The sequence below is a fragment of the Pseudopipra pipra genome, chromosome 3, assembly GCF_036250125.1.
Source record: "Pseudopipra pipra isolate bDixPip1 chromosome 3, bDixPip1.hap1, whole genome shotgun sequence".
NCBI classification, from domain to species: Eukaryota; Metazoa; Chordata; class Aves; order Passeriformes; family Pipridae; genus Pseudopipra; species Pseudopipra pipra.
In genome coordinates, this window is record NC_087551.1 from 4,972,742 (window position 1) to 4,990,826 (window position 18,085).

The 18,085-nt window shown below is 45.2% G+C and overlaps 1 protein-coding gene across 9 annotated transcripts in view; it reads right to left on the bottom strand.

Moving 5' to 3' along the window:
- Positions 1 to 18,085, bottom strand: part of PAK5 (p21 (RAC1) activated kinase 5) — a 221,389-nt gene that overhangs the window by 6,746 nt on the left and 196,558 nt on the right. For 8 of the 9 annotated variants that reach the window (XM_064647526.1, XM_064647527.1, XM_064647525.1 and 5 more), the window contains 4 exons: positions 11,107 to 11,907; positions 5,250 to 5,741; positions 3,383 to 3,516; positions 981 to 1,107 (listed from right to left, as the gene is read on the bottom strand). In XM_064647526.1, coding sequence (XP_064503596.1) covers positions 981 to 1,107; positions 3,383 to 3,516; positions 5,250 to 5,741; positions 11,107 to 11,907 — 1,554 coding nt within the window. The remainder of the gene's footprint in view (positions 1 to 980; positions 1,108 to 3,382; positions 3,517 to 5,249; positions 5,742 to 11,106; positions 11,908 to 18,085) is intronic. The other variant, XM_064647534.1, reaches the window with a different exon arrangement.

Here is an 18,085-nt window from a genome sequence, read left to right on the forward strand (position 1 = left end):
TGAGGCACTGTATGCAGATCCCAGCACAGATCAGATGTTATTTCAGCAACATGGATTGAAATCCCAGCTGAAGAACTCCTACACACGTGGGATTTTCTTTCCTTGACAGGATTAACAGGAGCAGCCTGTGACTGCTGCAGGAAGAAAAGCCCTCTTCCTTGGTGAAGTGGGTATCAAATTAAACAAGGGAGCCTTTGGTTAAGGAGTCAGACCAGGCCTGGGAAGCCAAGAGCTTCACCTGAAAGGGAAGGTCTAGATTTGATTCCAGACCAACAGGCTCAGTCCAACCTGCTAAGTCTTGCTTTAGACATCTGTGTAACAACCTGTAATTTTGTGTGCAAACTTCATTTTGCTTATTGAGCAAGTCATGTGCAGCATTTTGTCCCCCTCTCTCCCTGCTCAAAGACCAATTAACTGGCAGCAGCATCCCATCCAAGTACATGGCAGTGTGGAACTGGCATTATCAAGCATCTCACAAATGTAAAAGCTACTCTGACCATCAGGGGAGGGTTCCAGCAGTAATGCACATTATTATTTTAGCACAGAAAGGTGTTAGCCTTCTCACCAGCTTGGAGAAACAGCACAGGTACAGCAGCTGCTAACAGAGCACACATACAGAGGCTGCTAACTGAGGGATAACTAAGTGTAGTAAAAAGGAAGTGTTTTTGAGAGGCATCACAGTAGGAGTGGAGCAGCCCAAAAGATGATCTCCCATCACCTCCTGTCACCGAGCCATCACCCACATCATGTAGCTCCTTCTGCCACTGCCTTTTGATGGCTGCAATCCCTCCCCAAGGGACTGCTGCCTGCAGCACAGATGTCCATCACCAGCCAGGCCAGGCCAGGCCTGTGTTTTTGGGATTCAGCTCTCCAACGAGTCACTCACAGGTCACACCCTGCAGTTTCACAGGCCTGGCTCATTTTTTTCCAGGCAGTGTCACCCTGAAGCCCTGGGAGCTGGGGAAGGGCTGGGTGCTCACCCTGCCGTCGCTGGTGAGGAGGATGGAGTCGCTCTTGATGTCGCGGTGGATGACGCCCTGGTTGTGCAGGTAGGACAGGGCTCTCAGGACAGACAGACAGACGGTCGCGATCTGCTCCTCGTTCATCCTGAAACAGCAACGTGGGAAAACCGGAGTGTTAAGGAAGACAGTGGGAAAGGGGAGCTGGAACAAAGGGACACCAGTTCCCCTACAGATCTTTTGGGCAGTGGCTCTGTGGGGTGACTCTCTGGTCCTATTTCTGACCAAAAACATGAGATGAGGGTGAGGATAAACTCTGCAACGAGGTCTGGATAAGTCTCCCTGCAGCACTAAAAAAGCTGAGTGCTCCATGTGATGCAGCCTGTGACAGTGAGCCCGTTTCCCTCTGGGAAATAAGGGGAATGCCTTATTTACAGTAAGCTCAGTGCTTGCCAGGGAGGGTGAACCACCACTGGGATGGAAACAGGCGTGGAATGAATATGAGAAAAAAAACCACTCCTAATTGTGCAGACAAAACATCAAGCCCTGGGTGTAGCTCTTGGGGAGCACTTTTATGCCTTCTGTAAAAATATTCTGGATATTTCAGCAGAAAAATAAACAAGAAGTCTCACTTCTATGCAAGGTTGAAAACACCCATTTTGGGATGGGTTGTGCACCCTGCTACTGCTGCCCCATTGCTGGATGTCCCCAGCATCTCTCTTACATGAGTAGAAAAACTCCTGTGGAGATTTCTGCTCTAACTTTGTGTGCCATTTGTAGCAAAATCTTTGAGGGAAGGTCATGCAATGTAAAAAAAGCCCAGAAGATTAAGAAAAGACTGTTTTGAGTTAAAAAATAGATGACAGCTCTTAAGAAGTGGTGTCCTGGGAACATCTGTCAGAAATATCTAAGATAGAGCTTTTAATGTTTTGGGTTGCAGTAGTTAACAAATGACTTGCAATATTGTGATTTATTTCAGCACACAAGCTAAGGAAGCAATAAAAAAATAAAATACCTGTGTTACAGCTCTGCTCTTGGTAGGGTCTAAGAGCATCACTAAACTATGTTCTCTCATAAATTTTCTAATTTATTATTCCTCACTCTTCTTCTTGCTCCCCTAAATACTCTCCCACTGATTTGGTGTGGAAATTTTAAATTTTTCTTTTATTCAAGAGGAAGGAATTAAATAAAAATCGCTCTTCCCTACTTCATTATCAGGAGCAGATGAGCAAAGATCAGGTGGAAAGAGGGCTGTAAAATCTAATGTCTCCCCTTAGAAGAGGCAGAGCAGCTCCATACACTGCAGCTCTTGTGCTGGTGGATCACCTGCTTTAAAGGTGTGACATTAACTGAAATATGGGAACGTGCTCTACCACAAGCACAAATATTCTGATATAAAAACTCTCTTCCCTTTATGTTTTAGGCTTGGTTTGCAGATAACCTTTCTGACAGCCTGGTTACATGGGTTGTGAGTATGGAGAGAAACTACCCTTAGAACTGACATGGTCATGACAGCAAAACCAACAATGCAGATCACCAAACAGGGAAAAGAACATTTTTTTGGGGGGCTATTTTTAGGAAGTAATGGATAAAAGTTGTGTTGCTGATGAACTACCAACTAAATTGCAGCAAATCCCCATCTACCAGCAAGCCCTCTCAGGTATTTCTTTCCCTTTGATTTAAAAAATGCTGGTACTGACAGGAACTCCTCTGCAGTGGCTTATTTATGCTGGTAAAGGAAGCATGTTATGTATGGGTATAAGTGTATATATCTACATCTATGTATCTCTATCTATATATAGATACAGACATATAACTATAGAAATACATAGTGTATATATATAGCCATGTATATGTACATATATACATGCATAGATAGCTATATACATATATGTATATTTATATGTACATATGTTTTATATATATTAATGTTATATATTTATGTATATTTATGTTATTTATATTTATATATATTTATATATATTTACGTGTATATATGTATATATGTTTTCCATGAATGTATATGGCACGTATTTTTATGTTTTTATATATGTATTTTGTATGTACTTACAAATACACAGCCATATATAAAAATGTTTTATATATATATAAAAATAAATACAGTATAAACATATACACGTTATATAGACATAAAAATAAGAATAAAAAAATAAAACGAGAATAAGATTAAAAATAAAAAGAAGAATAAAAATAAAAAGAAGAATAAAAATAAAAAGAAGAATAAAAATAAAATGAGAATAAAAATAAAAATACATATACAGAGCCGGGAGGTGCCCAGCTGCCCTCAGCAGCAGGTGAGCTCTGGAGGGCACGGTCCAGAGGAATCCATGAGGGAAAGCCAGGGCATCTCCCCCCCAGCCAGGCTACATGTTGGGCTTTAGGCTGCAGGTCCCTCACCCCACCTGGTGTGAGTGACGATGTCGGTCAAAGCGCCGCCCTCCAGGAACTCCATCACCACCCAGAGCTCGTCTCCCACGAGGTAACTGTTGTACATGTCGACCACGTTCTCGTGGTGGTAATCCCTCATGATCACCACCTGTGGGGCACAGAAGGGACCTGTGAGTCGCTACAAGTGTTGTCTGACACTCGTTCCGACCTTCCTTCTCGCCGTGCTGTTCTCTCGGTGCTCGCTGAAGGTTCTGGGATGAACCACATCCTCCCAAACCCTTATAGCCAGCACATAAACAAAACCAATGTATTTACATAAAAATATCAGTCATCGTAAACACACCAGGAGGAACGAGGAATCTCTAGCTGCCGAAGTATGAGCGGTAGATAATTGTTTTATTTCAGCCTGCAGGAACAGAACTGTTTATTTAATTGGTTTTTTATTGCCAACTGCCTTCAGTACAACAGAGATTTATTCTTTTTTTTTTAACCTGATCAATTGTTCACCACATCAAAGTCGTTTTCATCATGTACCCCGTGGTACTTTGCACGGAATTTTCACAGAATGCTGGTAATGCAGGGGATGACTCAAATCCCACATCTACAAGGGACTGTACAACTGGGACCACAGTAAGAGCAGCCCAGCCAAGGCAGTGACTGTGAGCACGGGGGACTGAGAGCTGTCAGAACAGTGACCAGGAGAGAAAACAACAGCCAGGGAAGGCTTCATTACAGACAGAGGAATTTCAGCGCTGCTCAAAAGAGGTTCTTGGCTGACACGAGTGACTGGAGCATGTCAGGGAAGCAGCTTGGTCCTGCACAGCATGTAGGACCTGCTTCAAGATGTTACTGCTCAAGAAATGCTCAGTTAGAGCCACCACAGCCCAATTCAGTGCTGCCTTCCAGCAGAGGCAAAGCCAAGCCCAAGTACCCGGTACAGTCATGCACTGTGCAAAGAACTGGGTGAAGTTTGCTAAAAACTAATATTTTAATTAAAAAATTTTAAGTTTTTAAAGGTTTTAAAGAAACCAGTCTGTCATGTGCTGAGGGAAGATCCACTTACAGTCAAAATACAGGAAACAAAAGATAGAATTAAAAAGTTCATTCTCACAAGAGGTTTCCCTGAGCTCCTGCAGTGGTTTTGCTGTTGATCAGCATATTTACAAATGATCTTGAAAAGGGAGCAGGATACACAACCCACTAGCTTCTTTAAGGGAATAAGAAGTAAAAAACTGGAAAAACTCTTCAAGTTGCATAAGGCACTCTCAGCCCCAAACAACTGGGTGAAAAAATGGCAAATGAAAACCAGTGTTCTGAAATTTAAAATAATGTACATGGGGAAAACAGTCTCCCATAAGCACTTGTGGACTCTGAACTGGCTGCAACCACGCAGGAAAGGAGATGTGGGAAGTAACACAGATGGTTCCATAAAAAAAGCACTGTCAGCTCTTAGCTCAGTAACCATCAAGAAAGCAAAGGCTTAGCAGAAGAAGGAAACAAAAAGCATGTGTATTCCAGATTACAGTGCAAATGCTTCTTGAACAGTCTGGTCAGTTTGGATCCTCCATCTTGGAAGGATAAACTATGTCAGGAAACAGAAAAAGGCACCGGACTATGTCTGTGCACCTGATACCCTGCATGGACCAGCTGATACATTTCTGAGCTGACTGCTGTGACAACATCACAGGTTTGAAGCCAGGAGGAGATGTAGCTCATTTAGAACTGGTCTGGTTATACAATATTTACACAGCACAGATACCTGTGGGACTCACCACCTCTTTCAGAAAGTTATTAATTTGGCTCTTGAAGCTGCCATTTGGCCCATGACTCCTGTTGAGCCCACTGCCTGCAAAACCCACCACACCACCCAGAACAACTCACCTCATTGAAGAGCAGCTCCCTCCTCTGCTGTTTCCTGAGATCCATCTTCTTCACGGCCACCTGCTTTCCCGTGTGCTTCTCGGTGGCGATGCACACGATCCCCGTGGAGCCCTCCCCGATCTTGATGAAGTTGTCCAAGTACTCCCGGGGGTCCCCGGGACTGACCACGAGCTGCAGGGCAGCTCTGAACTGTTCGTGGGACACCCTGGAGGGCTGCTGGTCCGAGGAGGAGCCCCAGCTGGGTGGAGGGTAAGCACTTGACGTGATACTTGGGGAGCTGGGATAGGAGGCGGTGGAAATATAGGGAGAGCCGGGCTGGAGAGATGGCTGGTGATAGTGGGGTGCTTTGTGGTAGACCAGAGGGTACTGGTAGCTGCTGCTTGAATAGCTGACTTTGCTCTGACTTTGAGGTAGCTTTACTGGGCCCCGGGGGTAGGTATCTGACCCAGAGAGCGGCGGGCTGACGACCAGCTGCGCTCGATCATAATCCACCTGCAACACAAAAGCAGAGCAGTGACAGCTTTCTGACTCAATTAGTTTCCTGGAGGCCCTCAGTGGATGCCAGCACAACATGGTCCCATGTGTACCTGTACCTGTTCTCCTCAACAGGACACTGCTTGCCTGTGTCTGAACAAAGAGTTTTACACCACTGGGCTGTTGTGCTCTCATCAGCACTCAAATGAGGCCAGGGGAGACCATGAGATCTTTTGTGCATCTCAGGTCCATTCTTCTATCCAGGTACCTGTTTGTAGACACAATAATCCTTGTTTAATCACAGAATGGCCTAGGTTGGAAGGGATCTATGCTCCAAAAAGTATATGTGCTCTGTATCTGCAGTGCCCTGCAGGCTCTCTGGACCATTGCCTCCAAGAATCCATCCCTTTCACAACCAGCAGCCCTTTGGCAAATTCCAATTTATGCCTTTCTTTTCAAATACCAGTACCTGGATTTTGATTCTCAACTCTTAGTCTTTTTTTATGCTTTTCCCCAGCAATCCAGGGATGACCCAACCACTCCTTGTGGAGGCAGTGATACCCTGAAATCCCTGTCACCTCCTGCCTTGCCATGCTACCAGCTCTTGTTTGAGTGATTGCACACATGGGTATGACAAGCAGCCTAATTCAATTCACCATTTCTTAAATCATTTTCCACAGTGACACACAGTGACTACTGCAGTGTCACAAAACTGCTAATTTTCACCTGAAATCAGAGAAAATCGCAAAGGAAATTATCCCAGTGGGAGGCCTTGTTCATTTGTAGATTCCCTCCTTATTATTTTTCTTTTTTTTATTTTCCAAGCTTCTCTAAGCTTCTTACACTGAAAGCAAATCAAGATTTCACAAACATAATAGTCTGAAAAACCAAAGGATGTGAGACAAAAAAAACCAAAACAAAAACCACCCAAACCCTACATTTTTTGCTCTGGAAAAGAGCATCTCCACGTTTTCAATATAACATGTGTGACTCCTCGATGTGTGGAGCATCTCGGGGCAGGGGGGTGGTTTGACACAGGCTCATCATGTAGCACAATTACAAATAATTATGGCAATGAGTTCATTTAATCAATCAATTTCAGTGGCAGTGCACAGGGATGGACAGAGCAGCAAACTCCGCACGGCTCACGGTTGCTACTATTACTGCTGGCTGCCGGCCAGGAGTCCCTGATCCATGTTAGTTAAATGCACATTAATCTGAATTTGGCAGTGTAATCAAGGACCCAACTGAACTGTGAAATTGAATTCTGCGGTGGAACATCATTTGACCATTTTATGCTAAGACTGCAAAAAGAAAAAAAAAAAAAGTAAAAAAAAAAAAAAAAAAAAAAATCTGCCGCAGCATCAATTTATCACTGTGGGCTCTGCACGGAGAGGAGGAGTTTGGAGCTGGAGTCCCCTCGGTGCAGGGAGAAAGGCCTCCAGTGCAATATTGTATCAGTGCTTTTCTGCCTCATGGGTGAGCTGGGGTGCCCCTCTCCTCATTCTGCCAGAGGTTTAGCAGGGAAGGGGGAATGCCTCTCCGGAGGGGCTGCTCGGAGATTCCCCTTGGAAACATGAAGTTGGAGTCTGCTTCCATTCAAGACTCGCACACTGACAGCTTCCAGCCATATGGAGCATCCAGCCAGCACGTAGCAGCGTTGCGCAGCCGCCTCCCAGGATGCTGGTTTTGCCTAAGCAAAAATCCCCATGATTACAGCCATAATTTCCCTTACTCTGCCAGGCAGCGGTGGCCATAAAATAGAAGAGAGTCAGAGACACCACGAATTTCATGAAGGACATTACATCTGCCAAACTAATTAACGCAGAAAAGTGCTCAGATGGTTTGGTGGAGGGAGGGGAACTCAATCTAGCCCTGTCCTATATATCTGTGTATGCAGGGACACATAAATTACGGCTTTGGGTGTAAATACACCATCTTCTTTATAACTATTGAGACAGGGAAAGCCCTGTCTGGAAATTCAAGCTGGATAAATCCACGCTAATGAATTATTTGAAGCTTCACCCATGTCTGGTATTTCTGAGTATGCCCCAGGCTTAACACCTTGGCAAAAGTATATTCTGCAGTGAAATTTTAGAATGAAAATTCAGGTGTTTGGTGTGCTTGCTAGGAATTTGTGAAAGCTTTTTGAGGTTAGCACTGCAGTACAACTTAAGCCCATTTACTTCCTGAATCCCAAGAAATGTTACAGAAAGTCAGGTGCTGTAATGAGTAAATCAGCTGAACCTCTCCTCCCAGGCTGTGTCCTGACGCAGTGCCCGCCATCCACAGCAAAATCGAACATGCTTTATATGCCACTAATAATTCTATTTCTGCCGCTGAACGCAGTTACCTACTGAAAGGAAATTCTTTAAATACTACAAAGGAAAGAGGAAACCAGCCCTGTGCTCACCCAAGACCAGGTCAAAGGAGCAGCTGAGGCTCTGACACAACATCCATCACGGTGCCGCGGTGCTGCTGCCGGCTGGGTCGCTTCACCAGCTCGCAGCACCTCCTGCACCTGCATGCGGCCACGGCGGCAGCCGGGGCTTTTTGGCATTAAAAAGTGGATGTAACGCTGTGTTCAAACTCATTCCAGTTCCCAGTCAGTGATGCCTGTTCTGTACTACACACCTGCTTGTTCCTAAGGGGTTCCTTCCTTTCAGAACCTTTGGCTTTCAGCCGAGCGGGTGTCCCTGTGCGCTCTGCAGTGGGACTGCGGCAGAGGTGGCAGCCACAGCCCTGCAGCCAGAGCCCACGTCCTCCCAGTCCCTGGAGAGATGGACTCACCTCTCAGTAACACAGAATGGATTTCTGATTGATTAGGTTTCAGTAAAAGGTGTGGAAGGGACGGTCTGTAAATCTCACGGAGATCACAAGGGCAAAGGTTACTCTCTGGTGCTTTGCTGATGGAAATCTCCAAGACTCCCTGTTCCATGCACAGAGGTGGCAGGCAGCACTCATGTAAAGCCACTGGTGTGTGAATGAGAAGGAAAAAAGGGAAAGGTTTCTGTTAGCAAAGGCTTGGCCCTGCCTTTGCCAGGCTGGAGATGTCCTCCTGGTGCTGAGTCCCTGCAAACAAGCAGCAGGATGATGGTGGTGCTGAGCAGCAGCCAGGTTAGAAAGAGAGAGCTGGGGACAGCAGACATCATGGCTCCTTGGAGGAGGGACAGGAGAGGGTGTCATGGAGAGCTCCTACTGGAAAATGACAGGGAAAGGAGCTTTGAAATAACAGGGCCCAGTGCAAAAAGTTAAGAGGGCTGTCTGCGATGAAGAGGAGGGTAAAAAGGAAACATGCAGAGCAGAGTGGCCAAAAATAAGCAGGACTGTGAGACAATATTGAGGTGACTCCACTGAACAAAGTGGGATGTAAACTCTGTGTGGTGAGGGTAATACAGCAGGCCCTGTGACCCCATACAGGTATTACTGGAGTTAATCTACAGGACAGGAGAGCAGGTGGATAACACAGTGGTGGACTGGAGGGAACCAAATCTGAGCCTCCGGCTTCCTACACCTCTCACTGCATCACTGATGAAACTGGGCAGACATTTGATTTATCTGACACCTATCACCTGCAAATAAGTAAGTCTGCTCTTCACATTTACAAGCCAAAATGAACACCTTTGTAAAACACACTTTGATGCCATACGTTTGTGCCTGCAGACTTTTTCACTGCTGATTTTCCCCCCCACTTTTAATTATACTTTACAGCCAATCCCAGTTGTAAAATATCTGATTTGAGATCTGATTGTCATTTAGTAAGCCCATTTGATGAACCATTATCTCACTAATGCCTCCTTGAAAAGAAGATTCTTCAGCAATCATCCAGGGCAAGAAACTGCTATTCACTTCCAGGAGCTGTGTATGGGTTTGGGAATTGAAACTGCTGCATTGAACAGTGAATCATCAAGTTTCGATACACCAAGGCTGTAGGAGTGTTTTTGATGCTCTGAGGAGAGAAACACCTCACAATGAATCTTGCATGGAGGCACCTCTTTTTTTATTATTAATAAAAGTTGTTACTGCATTTTAATGGGATATTTTTCGAAGTGCCTGGAATGCTTTGAGTCCTGTAAAATATACCTCTGCCTTCTGCCCTACTGAATGCTGTAAAATTGGCAGAAGCAGGTGCAAGGGGGTCTCTGAATTATTAGATTTGTCTTTTCTAAACTCTGACAAAACTAATGCTTTCAGTTAAGAAAATGGCAACTAACCCATCCCAGGTTTTCCTCACAACTTCCAGAACCCACACTGAAGGCCACACTGGTGCTCAGTTACTACCACACACACTCCTCCCACTACACCCTGAGCTTCAGAAAGGCATGTAAAGAGACCTGGTAACTTTTTTACTCCCCCCCTCAAGCTCCAAAACCCAGCTCTGTGCTTTAATGCACCTAAACAGCTCCCTACCTCAGCACATTTGGGAAGTCACAGCAACCCAAGACTTGGAAAAATGAGCGATCATCTCGGTGCCCGTTGCTAGGGGAACTTGGGAATGTTCAGTGCAAGCCACACTGCAAAAACACCTCTTGCAGAATATTAGATGTTTAAGCAGGTCATCATCGTGGCTATGTGACTGGAGGTGTGAGGAAAGCGGTATTCTCTTAACTGAACAAATAGTTTCAGCAAACTCTTGCAAGGTAGGGCAAGACAGCTTGTGTGGGTAATATTCCTCATGTGGCAGAACAGGTCAAAAATGTATTCAGTGGAGCTGCCTGTAGATAACATGGTTGAAATGCTTTTTTGCACATTAGCCCTGTTTTTTTTAACTACATCTAAAATGTCTTGGGTGAGGTAAGCTGCTTTGATTTCATTTTGCTGCTTATAAATACAGCAGTTTCACCATTCTCACTAGTGGTGAAGGGTTAATAAACCCTGTGATATACAGATGGCATCAATATAACATAAATACTAAATCACAGAAGTCTCAGCCTTGCACAGTAAAAATTCCAACACAAAAGCACCTGATATACAAACCAGATCAGCTTCTCACCTCCTGCAGAGCTCTGAACAGGTGTATGAACCCCCAGTGCTACAAAAAAACCTGCCAAAGAACTTGGAGTTATTGGGAATTCCAAGTGAAATCCCTGTAAGATGCGCATCTCCAAACCTGTTTTTTAAACCTATCTTAAACCCTGACATCCTGAAAATGGATGCCCCTGACATCCATTTTCACAGACATGAGTAAAGACAGGGGGGTTTCTACACCCACCAAGCAGCGGCAACGCAGCTCCCAGGGATGTCACTGGCCACGTTTGGCATCACGTGCCCAAGCAAAGGCTCCTTGCCCATAATTTTTTGCACACCCCTAATTTTTCGCACTCCCTTTCTGGAGAGGCTGATCCCTGCCCTGGCAGCCCTGTCACCAGGCATGTCAGGTTACCTTGGGGATGCCTGCTGCGGTTTCGGACAGGCGGGGGTAGGTGTAGGAGCTGTAGGAATGTCCTTGCTGGTGTGCTTTGAACGCGCTCGCTCCGTAGGGCATGGCTGGCTCCTGCAGACCGGAGCCCGACCTGGACCTCTGCCTCATGGCTGGCTGAGGGCTCGCTGGGTCCACATAGGATGACTTGGGCCTCTTGTCGTAGTCATCCTTGCCCAGGCCGTGTCCCCAGTCGCTGTCACCGTACTCCAGCCTCTCCTTGGGGCACTCGCTCTGCACCGACGCTCGGGACGGGGTGTAAGGAAAGGGATCTCTATAGTCCAGGGAGGATCCGCTGGGGATCCGCTGGTACTCCAGCTTTAGGCCGCCGTATTCCAGCGGTTTGGGCTTGGTGTCCAGGTGTGCATGGTAATCTGGGAGGAACCTGGAGAGGTCTGACTGCAGGGGTGTCACTTCCGAGTAATAGATGTCCCGGGACGTCACCTTCATCATGTGCCCGTTCTGCTTGGCGGCGTAGCTGCCTTTGTAGTACCGCTCTAACTCTTCCCCATAAACAGTCTTGTCTCGATATTTTTCCACGACATAGTCTGTTGTAGTGTCTGACTCACTGGAGTACTGGGAATACGTGATGTAACCATTTTCCTCCTGGTGCCTTGGCACGTGGTTTGCGTTTCCTTGGTGGTGGTGGGTGGGAGGACTTTCCTTCCGCAGGGAATTGGACCTTGTCACTGAGATATTGTCAAACTCTTCCAGCAGGCCGTTGATTGAAGTATCCTTTCGAGGCTTATTTCCTCGAACAATAGTCTGGGAATAAGAAATTGCTTTGATTAAATACTGACTTTCGTTTAATAGCTGATCAAGAAAACCACCGGTAAGTAAAAAAGTCTACAAATCACCCAGAAATACATGTAATGATGTGTCATGTTCTGCAGTCACATATCTCACTGCTAGGAAAAAAATCTCAATAGATACTTACAATAGGGCAGAAAGGAAGAAACAAAGAGAGGTTAAATTCAGGGTAGATCATAAGCTGGGATTTGGCATGCAACCCCAAGACATTCTCAAAAAGCCCCATTTAAGAGGTGGGTGTTCAGTAGCCAACAATAGAGACATTTAAACATCTAAAACCACTACTTATTTTTAATTTGTTATTATTCAGTTGTGTACATCAAGCCAAACTGGTGGGCTGAATCAGATTTAGAGGGTATGCATAAACTAAAGGAAAATCATTCAGTGTTCACTTCTACATGTTATTTTACCAAACTGCTGGAATGGAAAGTAGCACAAAGTTTAGTAGGCACTGGATTTTCTTGGTTTTTTTTTCCTTTTTTTAAGAAACAGTATGTTCCTGAGTAGAAGAATTGCCACTGGGGACTGACTCTTAGTTAACTTAGAATAAAAGACACTTGGGGAAGAGGGGAAAAATACTTAACTCTATCTCCTTACAATAGACAGCATCCAGCAAACCACTGAGCACAACCACGGCTTTGGGACATCACAGATGCCTTGTTTGTGTCCCACTATTGCGACGTCCTCCACAGCCCCCCTGCCCATCCCCACTCCCTTCTGTCCAAAACACTGATGCTCCTGATAGGATGGGAGGCGAGCAGTGCTCGGTTACAGCTCTCCTTCAAGGAAGACTGGCTGGTTTTATTTAGTACCACCTGAAGACCGTAACCCGTGGCTGAATCCATTTTTCAGCAGTTGGCTCCCACTGAGCACCACTTCACGTCTATAAACACCCGACAAGAATAAGATGTACAGAGCAGTGGCCAGGGCCATAAATCAGCGCGGCTCTAATGAAAACACATTTGCTTTGCTGATTTACTGGGGCTAAATATCTACAGCTGGATCTTATTTAACTTACTGAGTTTTCAAACAGAGCCAGTGTGGTCACCCCAAGGAGGTGCAGCCTACGTTGCACACTGACTATGGTGGATTGGACACCAACCATGGAATATTGGATGCCTGGTCACTGGACCTGCACTCGTTTGCAACACCAACAGAGAGACCACTCAAACTCTGCCTGAAAGCACACAAGGGGCTCAAACTTTGTCAAAACAAGCATCTCAACGCTACTAAAATAACTGTTTCACAAAATTAACAGGAATGTGCTTCTCTGTTACTCACAAAAGGCAGCTGAGAAAAGGCAGCCTAAAAGCAAAGCAGTCCTGACCTCACGCTGATCCCTGCTCTGATTTATGTCTGTAATTACTTGCCTAGTTTGCTATTTTGAAGCCAGTGATACTGAAACAATAGGACAGCAAAAATAAGGGACAGCAAATAGATCACTGCTTTCGCCTCCAAAGCCATTCAGCAGGATGAGAGGAATTGGTTTCATTCGGCTCCAGCCTCTTTGGCAGGATGACTGTGCGATCATTCATACTTAATTATCACATAATAAACCGGCAACATTGGACAATGAAATGCTTATAATTGAAAACAAGATTGAAATACCCGACTGCCACCCCGCTTCCCCTGTGCAAACGCATGCCGAGGAGTAAAGTGCCAATTTAACACTCTCCACGGGACTGGCCTTCACAAAGGAGAGGTTTCCTGCAGCAGCCGCGCTGTGTTTGCACAAAAGGGCCTCGGAGCCAGAGGGAGCCCCTGGGAGCAGAGCAGACTCTTTGGTGATAGAGGAGTTCTCCCTCTGCTCCTCCAAGCAGACGCTGTCTGGAAGCAGGATTTTCAAACACCTTCAGAAGGAAGATTTAGAAGAATGCAGCTGAGTGTTTATGTGTTAGGGAATTCATTTATGACAAATCCCTGCAGCTCGGGGATTTTCTGCAGACAGGTCCATGCGTGGGAGTGTCCTACAGGGAGCAACCTTTTTCATTATGAGGACTTAAAAATAGTACTAACAGTAAAATGGTTTTATAGGAAATTCTGATTTAAGAAAAAAAAAAGGCATTTGCCACAGAAGCCTCAGTCTGATGAAGCTGTCTTGGATAGCTCTGGGACCTCAGTGCTGTCTCATCCTGACTGATGAAGTTAAGGGGATTAAGAACTAAACTCCTTTTCTTTTATCCCAGCATTTTAAGGATGACTACTGGCAAACACTGACTTGCAAGGGTGATGGCTGTAATTTCTGTTGGCTTCAGGCTCCTCTCCACAAGAAAATTAAAAGGGCCAGCGCAAAGGAAGGATAAACTTACCTACTCCAGGGGCACATTTTCTACTGAGTAGTCAGTGCTTTGTTACTAACAGTTATTATCAACTGTGATAATTATTTATGGCTGATAAGAAGAACAATATTCCTATTTGCCTTGGCTTGTTTTTAAATTGTGCACTTCCCTTATGCGGAAGGACACAGATCATGGTGAGATGCCCTCGGGCTAAATCAGACAGCCTACACCAACTTTATCTTTTCCAAGGAAGTATCTAGCATCATTCCCACCAAAAGAAGATAATTTAGGAAGCGTTTCACCAAGACCCTATGAAACAAAGCTATATAGTCAAGGATTTTGCTACCTGAATAGAACTTCAGATGATTATACACAAATGTGAAATACAGTGGGTGCCTCCCTGATAGGCAGAACCATTAACTAGGCTTAAAAACCAAATTAATATCCCAAAGCAGGTATCAGTCTATAGGAGTAATAAGAGTAACTGCTCTGTACAGATGAACAGAGCACAAATTATTAAAAAATGAAATCAAAGAAGATGCTATAAAGAATAAAACATATGTTGTGCCATGTTAACCTGTCCTGAAGTCATTTACTACAGAGAAAGTGTGTGCTGGGGGCTTGATATCACCCACAGCTTTCCTGGGAAGCACAGTATTTGCAGAAAGATGCCAGAGATTGAGAACTGCCATAACCATGGCCCAAATTCCCAAACCTGAGAGTCCAATGTTAGTGCCAGGCCTCAGAGAAGTCCCCAGGTTTAAAGGAATGAATTCAGTGGAAAGACCAAACTGCTGATGTGGGGTCTTGGTTTGGGAATGAAGTGGTCTTGGTTACTAGATCACCAAGCTGGACACTGCACCAGTGAGCAGTGGGAAAACTTCCTGGGACTGAAATACAAGGGCAGGAGTCACAAACAATGGGAAATTCTAGCTCTACCTTAAAAAGCAAACCAAAAACCTTGAGAGAAAATGTACCAGAAAAAGGCTACATCAAAAGTGATACAAACACAGTTATCCTGGTAATAGTGTCACGGCAAATAGACTAGTTTTTCCCAATTTTAAAGGCTTTAGAAACTGGGGAAAAAGAAGTGCTTCAATATAAAGAGTGAATTCTATCTCTCTATATATTCCTACATATATTTACATAGATTGCTTTCTAAATTTTCTAAATCGTTTTCTAAACAACTTGAGGAATTTTCAAAGTTGCTGAAGTAGGCAGTTAAAAGCAAAGCATTATTTGCAAAGGGCTAAGACTTCCGAGGCCTTTGTTTCTGTCTGTTGTGATCAGGTAATGGAAACGAGCACACGGAAATGGAAAACCAGGATGGGGCCCTTCCCCAGGCGCAGCTTTCACAGGGTTCGCCGCGGAAAGATGGGATCTGTGACAGTCAATCCCCCATGTTTATTAAAGGATATTTTCCAGCACATTGTGCAGTTTAGGAGGGATCGATGTTCCAGGAGATGAAGGAGGGCCAGTGAATTTTCTGCTCCTGTTGCCATCTCACATTAAATCAATGGGGCGCAGTCCCCGTGAATTAACGCGCGTTACGCCGGAGCTGGAGCTCTCCCGTCATTCCCACTGCTCCCCGCTCAGGTTTGGCATCTCCTCCGGAGCCTGGTGACAGCAGACATCCTTCATGGTGCTTCTGCAGGGGCCTGTCCTCTGGTGATAAGCTATAATGGATCTGTCTGTAAGAAATGCTGTCTCGCCTTGTTTCCAAAAGGAGATGAAAAACAGCTTCTGTGCTCAAATGCTGTATTAACCTTGACAATAATGAAGTGGGTAATTAACTGTTTTGCCCTAATGCGACCTTGCATTTATTGTCTTTAGAACTACTATACTTTAGGCACTCGTTAAGAATATATCATCCTTTGTCCTCCCAGAGCTGTGTTTTCAGAAGTCAATGAGGACTCTAAATGTCTGTGATGTGCAGGATGAAAAACAAAAGGTATTTTAAGGAAAGGTTGCCCCTATAAACAGCCAATCCAAACTCTGATTTTGCCTCTAGCTAGCTTCTCCCCTCATTTGCATTATACATAAACTAAAAGCACAGTCTATGCATAGCTGAAAATCAACTTTTTTTCCTTAACAGAAGGTGCATAAAGCACAGATGGTCAGAGTAATCTAAGTGATGGATGTGTTGGTAATTTATCTTCTTGTGTTGCAAGACATTCAAAGTATTTGAAGCTGTGTTCATGTTTTACTCCTCAGCACTACCTTGGAGAGAAAAACTAATCCTTGTCAGCTATCCAAAGGAAAACCCTGGCTTTCCCTGTTTCACAACTGCAGTCAGGGGTGTAAGAGGTGTAGGGGGTCTGTATTTGATCTATTCTTACCAGAAGAAAAAGTACCTGGAGGAGGAAAGACTTCTTTGCTGTGCAGGTGACTGAGCAATGGAACAGGTTGCCCAGAGAGGGTGTGGAGCCTCCCTCTGTGGAGATATTCCAGAACCGTCTGGACACAATCCTGTTCCATGTGCTCCAGGTTGACCCTGCTGGAGTAGCGAGGTGGGACCTGATGATCCACTGAAATCCCTTCCAACCTGAGTCACACTGTGATTCTGAGACCTCAAAAGAGCTGAAGTCCTTCAAAACTCCTGGGGACAGCCGCAAGCGCGCAGCAAAGCCTTGCTTTTTCCAGTAGCCCAGGGTCAGCATGAGGTGGGTTCTGTTCCTTGTTTGTGAGGCTAAATTTCAAGTCTGAGGTGCCATCCTGAGGGCTGACACAGGGACCAGGCTCAAAGGGGAAGGTGGGAGATGAGAGATAAAAGACCTGCCCATGTCTCCGATGGCTGGCTGTACGTGGAGAAGTAAATATGCTGCCAGGGAGAAAAAGTGATGGCAGCTGAATGCCCAGTGACTGGAGAGCACAGCTGGGATCTGGGACAGCTGCTCTCAAGGAAGTGCTTCCACTGTGCACTTAAGGTTTTTCTCCATTGAACATTCACTTGAGGGCAAGTTCTAACCTCTGAGCTGCCCTTCCAGATGACAGTGTTGGATCCATCCTTGTGATCCCACCGCGCTCCACTGAATGCTTAATCACACTCAAATGAGGAAGATTCATGGAAAAGGACCCAAAAGTATTCCTGTACCTCATCCCCTCTTTCCCCCATCTTTTGACAGCATCGTGGCAGGTTGTGCTTCCCATGCTCATGGCAGAAGTAACCAAGTTGTAACCACTTCTGTGTGATGTTTATAAAACATTAACCTACGTGGGGAGGTCAGGGTGCTTGTGCCACACAGATTACCCTGGAAACATGTCTTTTGCAACAGAGACTCATCAGCTATGTAGTGAGAAATGGTGCTGGATGGGATGAGATGTCATTTATCACTCTGCACCCTCCAGTAGCATCCTATGGGATCTGCTCCAGTTTTGATCTACAGCCTGTCTACAAAACAGCCATTACTCAGAGTTAGTCACAAGGAATACACAACAGACAGGAAAGTATGTCAGAACATTCCTTCCTGAAGCCTGTAATTTAGAGCTTGTTTTACACCTGTAAGCTTCAGAGTTCATATATTTTCTGTTAGGGATTTCTTCCCAACGCTATACATTCTCATCCTCCACGTAAAAATAATTTTAAAGGAATTTAATTGTTTCCGGTATCCCAGAAAGTTCCCTCCCTGGGGAAGGCATTCTGCAAACTGCACTGGTGCTGAATGACCCAGCTGGGCCAGGATGTTTGGATCTCTGCTCCCTGGACCAAACATGCACTTTACACCACAGAGTCACCTGCCAAAACCAGGAGCATGAGACAGTGTCCCCTGCCCCTTGCCATGAAGTGTCTAAGCACGAGAGCCACGATCCCGCCTCATGAATTAATCAACCTGATACTGGCAACAGCACAGGAC